At 43.6% G+C, this 12,203-nt stretch overlaps 1 protein-coding gene across 1 annotated transcript in view; it reads left to right on the plus strand.

Annotated features, from left to right (window-relative positions):
• LOC118386224 (F-box-like/WD repeat-containing protein TBL1X) overlaps positions 1-12,203 on the plus strand; it is a 43,807-nt gene that overhangs the window by 17,318 nt on the left and 14,286 nt on the right. Inside the window, exons 2-4 of the mRNA XM_035773772.2 lie at positions 9,817-9,958; positions 10,368-10,513; positions 10,898-11,117. Of these exons, the coding sequence (XP_035629665.1) occupies positions 9,901-9,958; positions 10,368-10,513; positions 10,898-11,117 (424 nt within the window). The 5' untranslated portion in view covers positions 9,817-9,900. The remainder of the gene's footprint in view (positions 1-9,816; positions 9,959-10,367; positions 10,514-10,897; positions 11,118-12,203) is intronic.

Consider the following 12,203-nt stretch of genomic DNA (forward strand, 5'->3'; position numbering starts at 1 on the left):
AAGAGAAAAGGGATACTGGTCTGTAGTTGTTGACATCGGAGGGATCGAGTGTAGGTTTTTTCAGAAGGGGTGCAACTCTCGCTCTCTTGAAGACGGAAGGGACGTAGCCAGCGGTCAGGGATGAGTTGATGAGCGAGGTGAGGTAAGGGAGAAGGTCTCCGGAAATGGTCTGGAGAAGAGAGGATGGGATAGGGTCAAGCGGGCAGGTTGTTGGGCGGCCGGCCGTCACAAGACGCGAGATTTCATCTGGAGAGAGAGGGGAGAAAGAGGTCAGAGCATAGGGTAGGGCAGTGTGAGCAGAACCAGCGGTGTCGTTTGACTTAGCAAACGAGGATCGGATGTCGTCGACCTTCTTTTCAAAATGGTTGACGAAGTCATCTGCAGAGAGGAAGGAGGGGGGATTCAGGAGGGAGGAGAAGGTGGCAAAGAGCTTCCTAGGGTTAGAGGCAGATGCTTGGAATTTAGAATGGTAGAAAGTGGCTTTAGCAGCAGAGACAGAGGAGGAAAATGTAGAGAGGAGGGAGTGAAAGGATGCCAGGTCCGCAGGGAGGCGAGTTTTCCTCCATTTCCGCTCGGCTGCCCGGAGCCCTGTTCTGTGAGCTCGCAATGAGTCGTCGAGCCACGGAGCGGGAGGGGAGGACCGAGCCGGCCTGGAGGATAGGGGACATAGAGAGTCAAAGGATGCAGAAAGGGAGGAGAGGAGGGTTGAGGAGGCAGAATCAGGAGATAGGTTGGAGAAAGTTTGAGCAGAGGGAAGAGATGATAGGATGGAAGAGGAGAGAGTAGCGGGGGAGAGAGAGCGAAGGTTGGGACGGCGCGATACCATCCGAGTAGGGGCAGTGTGGGAAGTGTTGGATGAGAGCGAGAGGGAAAAGGATACAAGGTAGTGGTCGGAGACTTGGAGGGGAGTTGCAATGAGGTTAGTGGAAGAACAGCATCTAGTAAAGATGAGGTCAAGCGTATTGCCTGCCTTGTGAGTAGGGGGGGAAGGTGAGAGGGTGAGGTCAAAAGAGGAGAGGAGTGGAAAGAAGGAGGCAGAGGGGAATGAGTCAAAGGTAGACGTGGGGAGCTTAAAGTCGCCCAGAACTGTGAGAGGTGAGCCGTCCTCAAGAAAGGAGCTTATCAAGGCATCAAGCTCATTGATGAACTCTCCAAGGGAACCTGGAGGGCGATAAATGATAAGGATGTTAAGCTTGAAAGGGCTGGTAACTGTGACAGCATGGAATTCAAAGGAGGCGATAGACAGATGGGTAAGGGGAGAAAGAGAGAAAGACCACTTGGGAGAGATGAGGATCCCGGTGCCACCACCCCGCTGACCAGAAGCTCTCGGGGTGTGCAAGAACACGTGGGCGGACGAGGAGAGAGCAGTAGGAGTAGCAGTGTTATCTGTGGTGATCCATGTTTCCGTCAGTGCCAAGAAGTCGAGGGACTGGAGGGAGGCATAGGCTGAGATGAACTCTGCCTTGTTGGCCGCAGATCGGCAGTTCCAGAGGCTACCGGAGACCTGGAACTCCACGTGGGTCGTACGCGCTGGGACCACCAGATTAGGGTGGCCGCGGCCACGCGGTGTGGAGCGTTTGTATGGTCTTTGCAGAGAGGAGAGAACAGGGATAGACAGACACATAGTTGACAGGCTACAGAAGAGGCTACGCTAATGCAAGGAGATTGGAATGACAAGTGGACTACACGTCTCGAATGTTCAGAAAGTTAAGCTTACGTAGCAAGAATCTTATTGACTAAAATGATTAAAATGATACAGTACTGCTGAAGTAGGCTAGCTGGCAGTAGCTGCGTTGTTGACACTACACTAATCAAGTCGTTCCGTTGAGTGTAATAGTTTCTACAGTGCTACTATTCGGGGGCTAGCTGGCTAGCTAGCAGTGTTGTTTACGTTACGTTGCGTTAAAAGAACGACAATAGCTGGCTAGCTAACCTAGGAAATCGCTCTAGACTACACAATTATCTTTGAAACAAAGACGGCTATGTAGCTAGCTATGTAGCTAGCTACGATCAAACAAATCAAACCGTTGTACTGTAATGAAATGAAATGAAAATGTGATACTACCTGTGACTGCGACCGGGTTGTTGAATTCGATTCAGTAGACGTGTGTGTGGTGACGTTGGCTAGCTGTTAGCTGTTAGCTGTTGGCTAGCTAGCAGAGTCTCCTGCGGAGCGAAGTGCGATGCGACCGCTCGCTCCATCCCAGAAGTAGTTACCACCTGTGTCAACACCCTCTTACGCTTCACCGGGTTGTTAACCCCTTTGGTGTTCCAAGAAATGTACTTGATCGTATTATTTTGGCCCCTCTGGGCATTCCCGTTATTCAACCCTGTCATTGGAGCATAGAATGGAAAAGCAATGAGCGCCCACAACCCCCAGAATAACTTGTCTCAGAGTAATAATGTACGGTGGTAAATGTTTGGAAAAAGTACAGAAAAAAACAGAAAACAAACCTAAAAAGACAGAATGACAACATTAGAACTGAACAATTCAACCTGCCCCCCACCCCCTCCCCCATCCCAGACAGTAACTCCCCAAACGAGGTACAAGCCTAAATAGAACATGTTCTCTTCGCACAGTATGTCTGTGAGAGTGCGGTCTTAAACCTAAACCCACAGTCCCGCTCTTTAAAGTCGCGTTTTGTTAGTGGATCAAGCAGCAAAAAGAAAGATTTGTATGTATTTTTTTTTTTTTTTCAAATAAAAAAAAGGCGAATCCCTTGTGCAAACGGAATGACAAAAGCACCACTTGGTGATGTATATAATTGTATTCCCAGTCTTATAACAGGCATTGAGAGAGAAAATAAATCAAATGTATAAAGGCTCTCAGCCAAAAATCTAATTTGAAGTAAGGAAATCGTAGTAAGACAATAAAAAATAATAGTAATTATAATAGTAGTCTAGTTGAAGCTGAGACAGCTTACAACCAATACCAAAACACTACGTGTGCGCAACGTTGAACGTTTGCTGGGCATAAATGACGCTCAAAACTTTTAAAATTAAAGTGAGGCCCCAAAAACCGTGTAGCCTCGGGAGACATTTACTGTTTACTGGGTCAATGCAAACGGATGCAGTAAACAAATAACCAAAAATATTTGAGTCACTGAGACAATGTGTAAACAAACGAAATAGGTGAGCGAGATAAGGCACCCACACTAGATGATCAAAACATTAGATCACATCAAATAAGCCTGAATAGTTTCACCAACTATACAAGACTAGCCTGTTATATCTAAACATAATTGTACCACAAGTGGGTTACTTACTATCCACAGTTCGCAAGCAACAGTTGCTGAACTGCGAGCATATTCAAGACTTCTTGATGTGACATTGAATGTGAGCCATAGCCTCATCCGGAGATTCAAATGTGTAGTCTTTACCCTCATGAGATATCCATAAACGGGCTGGGAATCGCAGTCCATACTTCACACTTGGATGGTCCCGAAGTACTCGTTTGGCCTGTCCAAAAGCTGCGCGCTGCCTGGAAACAGTGGGGGAGTAGTCCTGGTAGATGGAAAAGCCCTGTCCTTTAAAGCTCAGAGTGGTATTGCGGGATCTCCATCTTCTCATGAAAAAAGTGCACTTGAAGAATTATGTCACGGGGCCTCTCCCCATCCCGGGGCTTTGGGCGCAGCGACCGGTGGGCTCGATCAATCAGGGGCTTTTCATCTAAGGCAAGAACATCCTTCAGCAGCCCTGAAATGAAATCCGTGGCGGGATGCATTTCCGCGGACTCTGGGACCGATACAAGTCTCAGATTATTGCGGTGAGAGAATCCCTCTAAACTCACACAGCTCTCCTTCACCTTTTTCAAATCCGCAGCTTGGCGTTTAACTTCAGCCTCCAGGGATGTAGTTAAATCGGAGACATTAGTAGCGGAGGTCTCCAGTGCTGCATTCGTTGTAGTGTGTAACACAGTTGTTGTTTTGAGTATTGTGATTGCTGGCACAGTCTCGTTCCGCAGGATGGTTAAATCTGCTTTTAAAGTATCAGAAACCTCCTGTATTCTGGCCTCAATCGTAGCAACCACCTGTGTTTTCATTTCAACTATCTCAGAGCGTAGTAGTTTGATGGCCTCGAGAATGTTCATTTCAGCGCCGCCAGGCCAAGCCGCGCCCCCGGGTAAAGTGTGCGTCCCCGGGCTTTCAGACTCAGGAGAGGGCGGTGATGAGAGCGGGTCTTGTAGGCCGGGTTTTCTCAAAGTCATGCTTTTGGCTTTATGCTTGGTCGACATGCTGACATTCGGAAGCAAAGTAATCTTGTTTTTTACGGAAAGGGATCACCAAATTAATATTTGAAAATAAATACGGTTCTGCTGCAGAATTCACATAAACTTTAAGAATACCACGGGAGCAAACGGAAAACACGTCAGTCGCACATGGCGTCCCCTACCATCCCCCGGTGTCCATATATTTTACCGACACACCCGTCTTGTACAGCTGCGTAGGGGAAATGGCTCAAATCGCACAAAATGGAATATAACATTGTGGATAAAGTTTGGAATGACACAATTTCACGTGTACAACATCTAAAGACCTGCATCACTATATTTAGTGCGTGTCTGTTTTTCAAAGCGCTTGTTTGTTTTTTGTTGCTTTTGTTGATTTGTTATTGTAGCCCCCACACTGCAGAATAATGAAGAGGAAGTCAATTGCTGGTTGGGGTAAGTTTCTCAAAAACAAGTGAAATCCCCACAAAGTGTCTGGACACTTCTCTTACATGTAGGTTACATGTAAAATACAGATTTGGTTGTAAAAAAGTGAACTTCTCTTTTAATGTCCATTCACCCCGAGGGAATAAACTCAGTCTCATGCAATCTCTTTGGAGAACATTGGAAAGCAATCTTGATTGGTGGCATGTAGGGTTCTATGATGAGCTGATAAATGTAATCCTTATCCTACATGTGGTATTAGAGCCCTGAAGCATATGGGAATTCCAATGTAAAAAGCCCTATGATCACTAATGTGAAGTTCATAGGAGCACATCAAATTTGGAGTAAAATGAAAGCTAAGAGTCTATATTTGAGAAATTAAGGCATATATACATTTTTCAACCATATTCCATCCTACAAATTAGAAATAAGCAAAGGCTTTGATTTCGGGTCACATATGGTTAAAGGGGTCTTAGAAGACATATATCAGTATAATTTACTATATTGTACTGTACTGAGCTATGTTATACATGCTGTGCTGTGATGTCCAAACTTGTGAAACATAGATGGACCGGACCAACTAAATTTCTCTTGTTTTTAAATGTAACCTTTATTTGACTAGGCAAGTAAGTAAAGAACAAATTCTTATTTACAATGATGGCCTACCGAGGGAACAGTGGGTTAACTGCCTTGTTCAGAGGCAGAATGATACATTTTTACCTTGTCAGCTCAGGGATTTGAACCAGCAACCTCTCAGTTAATGGCCCAACCACTAGGCTACCTGCCACCCCAGGTATCCTAATAATAATAGCCAGAGTGTAGAATTATACCTAAAAATGCAAAGGAGGATATTAAAATCGTCTACGTTTGTGTACCTATTAAGGACACATCCCCATGAAGAGAATAATTATACATTTCTGTATAGTACAGATTAGAGGTCGACCGATTATGATTTTAACACCGATACCGATTATTGCAAGACCAAAAAAGCCAATACCGATTAAAAAAAAGTTTTTGGAATAATGACAATTACAACAATACTGAATGAACACTTATTTTAACTTAATATAATACATCAATAAAATCAATTTATGCTTGATGCACAACGAAGAGCTGCTGGCAAAACACACAAAAGTGCTGTTTGAATGAATGTTTACGCGCCTGCTTCTGCCTACCACCGCTCAGTCAGATACTTAGATGCTTGTATGCTCAGTCAGATTATATGCAACGCAGGACATGCTAGATCATATCTACTAATATCATCAACCATATGTAGTTAACTAGTGATTATGATTGATTGTTTTTTATAAGATGAGTTTAATGCTAGCTAGCAACTTACCTTGGCTTACTGCATTCGCGTAACAGGCAGTCAGTCTCCTTGTGGAGTGTAACGAGAGAGAGGTAGGTCATTATTGCGTTGGACTAGTTAACTGTAAGGTTGCAAGATTGGATCCCCCGAGCTGACAATGTGAAACTCTGTCGTTCTGCCCCTGAACGAGGCAGTTAACCCACCGTTCCTAGGCCGTCATTGAAAATAAGAATGTGTTCTTAACTGACTTACCTAGTTAAATAAAGGTATAAATAAAAATAAAAATAATCGGCGCACCAAAATACCGTTTTCCGATTGTTATGAAACCCTGAAATCGGCCCTAATTAATCGGCCATTCCGATTAATCGGTCGACCTCTAGTACAGATCAGTAACCCATGTCATTCTGTTGCTATCCCTCTTACTAGGGTTTCACCCACTTCACTTACTGTAGTTCAATAACCAAAATAGATGTTTTCAAACTCAAGCTCAATCATAGCTGACACCCCATTCTTTCTGCAGAAATAGACATTTTAGAGTTTTTGGAAAACCTGGTCTCATAAAAAAAAACAGAGCAAGATTTTACCATCATTCTGTTACCTAACTTTGCATCTGCACTGTTCTTGAGTAAATGTGTTTTTGTAAAATGTAAGGAAATTGTCCGTTTGGATAGAGTTGTATGGTTGGTTTAACTTTGCAATCAATGGCTTTTGTTTGACATTCTTTTAAAGTGAACAATTGCAGTCTCATTCTATTACTTTGGAATTGCCTATGTAGATTGTTTTCCCGAAAGATGTACTTTAGGTTTGCAGATATGTTCTTCCAATGATACTGTATCATAGCTGATACTCAAGTCAGTTTACATAGAATTATGATACCCAACGGATAACATTTTCAAATACGCACAAAAAGATTATTTCTCTCAAATGTTGTGCACAAATGTGTTTACATCCCTGTTAGGAGCATTTCCCTTTGCCAAGATTTTAATTTTATTTTACCTTTATTTAACTAGGCAAGTCAGTTAAGAAAAAATTCTTATTTTCAATGACGGCCTAGAAACAGTGGGTTAACTTCCTGTTCAGGGGCAGAACCACAGATTTGTACATTGTCAGCTCAGGGATATGAACTTGCAACCTTCCAGTTACTAGTCCAACACTCTAACCACTAGGCTACCCTGCCGCCAATCCATCCACATGACAGGTGTGGCATATAAGATGCTGATTAAACGGCATAATCATTACACATTGTCCTCAGCACCGTGTGCTGAGGACAATAAAAGGACACTCTAAAATGTGCAGATGTCTCAAGTTTTGAGGGGGCATGCAATTGGCATGTTGACTGCAGGACTGTCCCAACATAATTTTATGTTAATTTCTCTACCATAAGCCACCTCCAACATTGTTTTAGAGAATTTGGCAGTACATCCATCTGGTCTCACAATCGCAGACCGCGAGTAACCACACCAGCCCAGGACCTTCACATCCGGCTTTTTCAACTTCGGGATTGTCTGAGGAGGGGGATGGGGGATGCTGAGAAGTATTTCTGTCTGTAATAAATCCCTTTTCTGGGGAAAAACTCATTCTGATTGGCTGGGCCTGGCTCCCCAGTGGGTGGTCCTATGCCCTCCTAGGCCCACCCATGGCTGCGTCCCTGCCCAGTATTGTGAAATCCATATATTAGGGCCCGATTAATTTATTTAAATTGACGGATTTATTTCCATGAACTGTAACTCAGTAAACATTTTGAAATTGTTGCATGTTGTGTTTTATTTTTTGTTCAGTATAATTATTATCCAGTTGTTGTGGGGGTGGCGGCCATAGGAGCAGCGTCTCACAGCTTTGATACAGATATGCCTTCCCTTCTAGCCAGACCCTGCTTGTTATCTAATTAGCCCAAAGAGAAGCAGTTTAGTGGGTTGGCATTAAGCTCTGCAGGCCACCCAGACTATCACACAAAGGCTTGGCTTAGCTAGAATGCTAGGGAAAATGGGACTTGTTCCAGCTTTGGTGTTTATGTTGTACTTTTTAAAATTTATAATACGTTATTGATCATATTTAAATGTATTGCATTTTGGGTTTTATGAAACTCTAAATCAAGCAATGGTTCTCATTCAATAACATGTGGTATGATTATGTATTCATGGAACGCCATAAGGGGAATGTGTCTCAGTGTGAGATTGATTCTCACACCAGCTACAAATCATAGCACCATCTCTTTTTTTTGGAGGAAAATTCACGTGAACTTTCACACTTAGCCAATATTGGGGGTTATTTCATTTGAGCGCTGCATGTCTGCTGTGCGGTGCAATAGAGCCAGAGAGTCCATGTGAAAGAATATCCCAAGGTGAAAGACGTGTGTTATTCGTGTTGGGTAACATTTTCGACCCAGCTGGCACAGGGCCCACTGGTAACACTATTCTCTGTGTATTTTGCAACTGGTTCCTGCTTGTTGCTATGCTACCAAAGGGTGACTCTTGGGAGTGAGTTGAGCTCTGTGAGTGGTGTGGTATGGAGGTTTAGAGAGGCCTGCATTTCTTACTGACTGGCTCTACTCTGTATCTGGTCTGGAAGGAAGCTTGTTCCTCTTGTCAAGTTCTACCCCTCAAGTCAGACTGAAAGCACAACATATAACAATGGCTATGATTCAGCATTCTGAATGATAGGTTTAGGATCAAGTTGAAATGTATTGTTAATCTCCGAGGAAGTCTTAACTGTTTTAGTGGGGGTGTTTATGATGGATAACTGGCAGTTTTTGAAGAGGTACAGAGGTTCAAGTTTTTCAATCTTTGGTCAAATGTTGAATATGATTGGCGCTGCCAATGTGAATAGGAAGCATTTTACAATGTATGGTTGTCTACATGGTATTGACTGCATTATGTGTGGTATAGCAAATATTTGTTGTCTGCTTTGCCTTCAGTTTGAGATTCAGCTCTACTCTTAAACCTATACATGGGCTTTGATACAAAATCATGTTTACTTGGTTGCACCTTCAGTTTCAGAATTTTCTCAATTACAAAAGTAAAGTCCCAGTCTCACCTTCGTATTTCCTTCCCTATAATGCACAATATACTGTGTACTGCCAATTCATTAATATATTGTTGTAAAATGATGAATCATTCCATTGTAGCGAAGCCCTCATTAGCCTGAAGGCTCATCAGTGGGAACAATAACTCAATTGCTGTGATTCTAAAGGGTTCTGTTTTTATGTTGTTTTTCTTCAGCTCACAGTAGTTTTGAAAGAATGCCAAGTTGAACTGTTCACGTCGGCGCCAATAAAGTGTTATCTGAGAAAGAGAGAATGATGCGAAAGTCCCCCAACTTTACCAGTAATTATCCTTACGCCGTGTGCTAAGCTCTCTACAGTTTACTAAATAACAGCAGTAGGCATTCAATGCCCTGTAATGCTTTATTAGGCTTCTATCCATCTAGATTAGTGGCCAGGTCACTAATGGAATTGGACGCCGCAGTCATGTCACAATAGAGAGATGGGGGAATTCTTGGCCTGTGCAGTGGAGATGGATTCGCTGGCTAAGTGACCCGGTCATTGCCATTCTCAGTGGGTCGAAAAGTGCAGCCAATGGGAAAACGGTGGGCCCACACTAATGGAGGGAGTTAGTTGGGTTTTCTTTTGTGTGTGCGCTTCTAACCATGGACAGAGACACATTTATGTTCTTGCTTTATCTCTGTATGTGATGACAAGGTAGCTGTCAAGTCATTTGGTTATGATGATTGGGGACCTACCAAGAAAAACGGTAACCTACATTGTCCCACTCGTTGGGAAGCTTGTTGTCTTCTGAAATGATGTAGCTAGCTGTGTAATGAATCTAAAACTCAATGTCTTCCTCTCTCTCTTCCCTAGACTGAGTCCATCTTTACTACGTACAGTACCTCCTCCATCGAGGTGGGCTAAGATACAGTACCTCCTCCATCGAGGTGGGCTAAGATGAGTATAACCAGTGATGAAGTTAACTTCTTGGTCTACAGATATCTTCAGGAGTCAGGTATGTATGACTGCCAAACTTCCTGCAACACAGTGTCTGTCTGTGCCTGTCTGCCTGTATGTCGGTGTCTGTCTCTCATGCCATTCATGCTAACCTGTATTTCACAGGTTGAATGAATTATTGAGTTCCTAGCCGCTGTATTTTATTACTCTTTTGTTGGGGCTTTCTTTGAAGCTCGTCATTGGTGAAACGCATGATAGCTCTGGCATTTCAAAATATATCGCACTGAAAAAGTATACTTGGTACGGATAATTGACTCGCTCCGCTGTCTGCGTTCACTTGTATTTTTTGATAGCATAACATTGACATAAAAAGTGTAGATATGTTTGTATAGGAGTAAGAGGTTTGTGTTGCAGGGTCTCTGGTGTTGTCATTGTACTGACTGTGTTCTCTGTGTGTTCGTTTCCAGGTTTCTCCCACTCAGCGTTCACCTTTGGAATTGAGAGCCACATCAGCCAGTCCAACATCAATGGAACACTAGTGCCCCCTGCTGCCCTCATCTCCATCCTGCAGAAAGGCCTCCAGTATGTGGAGGCAGAGATCAGCATCAATGAGGTGAGGCCAGCTGCTCCAGTCCAGGCTGCTGTCTCGTGCTGCCTTGGGACACATTCATTAGTGCACACCGTAGCAAAAAGTCCACATAGTTCCTCCCTGTTTCAATCTGTTTTCTATTGTTTGGTGCCTAGAGAATACAACCTTGGACTACCAATGTAAGAACAAACACACACTCTCCATATAAATCAATGAGGTTATATAAGACTGCCTTCACTAATATAGTGAAGTACAGTGAAGTAAATTGATCAAAATCATAAATTGTTAACAATATGAAAATAAATACAAAAATCAACACACTATTGTACTTGGTAAATGAAAACAAATGAAATCCCACCTTTAATGAAATATGGTGTAACCCTGGCATGTTTGGCGTTATGTTGGCAGGATGGCACAGTGTTTGATGGGCGGCCCATCGAGTCTCTGTCACTCATCGACGCGGTGATGCCGGACGTGGTACAGACGCGGCAGCAGGCCTTCCGCGACAAGCTAGCCCAGCAACAGGCGGCCGGCAGCATGGCAGTTGTTGCCGCTAGCAACCAACTTAATGCAACAAAGAACGGAGAGGCCACCGTGAACGGGGAGGAAAATGGAACACACACCATCTGTAAGAATTACTTCCTCTCTGAGCCATTTAGCTGTTGCTAGCTGGTATTTTCGTGTCGTAACTTAGCAAATAATATTTTCCTACATTATCTCGATACTTACTATGTGAGACAGCTGAATCTCCATAAATCAGCAAACCCAAGCATAATCAACATCACATTGGTTTATTTGAGCACAGTAGTACAGCTTTAAGTGAGCACACTAGTACAGCTTTAAGTGTGTGTGTGTGTGTGTGTGTGTGTGTGTGTGTGTGTGTGTGGGGGGGTTACTTCAGAACAGTGTGGTTTTCACCAAATGTGAGGTCATTAGTGACATGGCATTGAGTGTTGGTGAATTTGACCCTGCCTGCATTTACCTTTTATTGTGCCTCCCTAACTGTTCAGATGCTTGTAGAGTTCAGCCAGTGAAACCAGAGAGGTGTGGGTCAGGTGACGCATTAGACTAGGGAGAAGCGGATTTTGTGGATGTTTGTCAGCCGATCCCACTGGAGTTAAAGTCTAATGTGTGGGTGAGTGGCAGAGCATCAGGAAAGACTATCTTACTGTAAATAATGATTACTTGTGCCATAGAAATTCAGTACTGAGAGAGATTGGGTAATTTCTTCAAACAATCATCTTTATTTAATATCGATTTAATTATTGCAATAATGAGGCTGGTCGATAAAAACACAGACACTAACAGGACAGAAATGTCCTCCTATTAAGTATTAATTGCTAACTACTAATATCAAACAAATCAGGTAAATATGTAATTTTTCTTTCATACTTGTCTGAACAGACAGGGAGGCTGCAGGCCCTTAGGGTTGCGCTGCAGACCCTTAAGATTGCGCTGCAGGCCCTTAGGATTGCGCTGCAGGCCCTTATGATTGCGCTGCAGGCCCTTAGGATTGCGCTGCAGGCCCTTAGGATTGCGCTGCAGGCCCTTAGGATTGCACTGCAGGCCCTTAGGATTGCGCTGCAGGCCCTTAGGATTGCGCTGCAGGCCCTTATGATTGCGCTGCAGGCCCTTAGGATTGCACTGCAGGCCCTTAGGATTGCGCTGCAGCCCCTTAGGATTGCACTGCAGCAAAAACATGTCTGGAAGAAAA

Source organism: Oncorhynchus keta, chromosome 7, assembly GCF_023373465.1.
Source record: "Oncorhynchus keta strain PuntledgeMale-10-30-2019 chromosome 7, Oket_V2, whole genome shotgun sequence".
Classification (NCBI taxonomy): domain Eukaryota; kingdom Metazoa; phylum Chordata; class Actinopteri; order Salmoniformes; family Salmonidae; genus Oncorhynchus; species Oncorhynchus keta.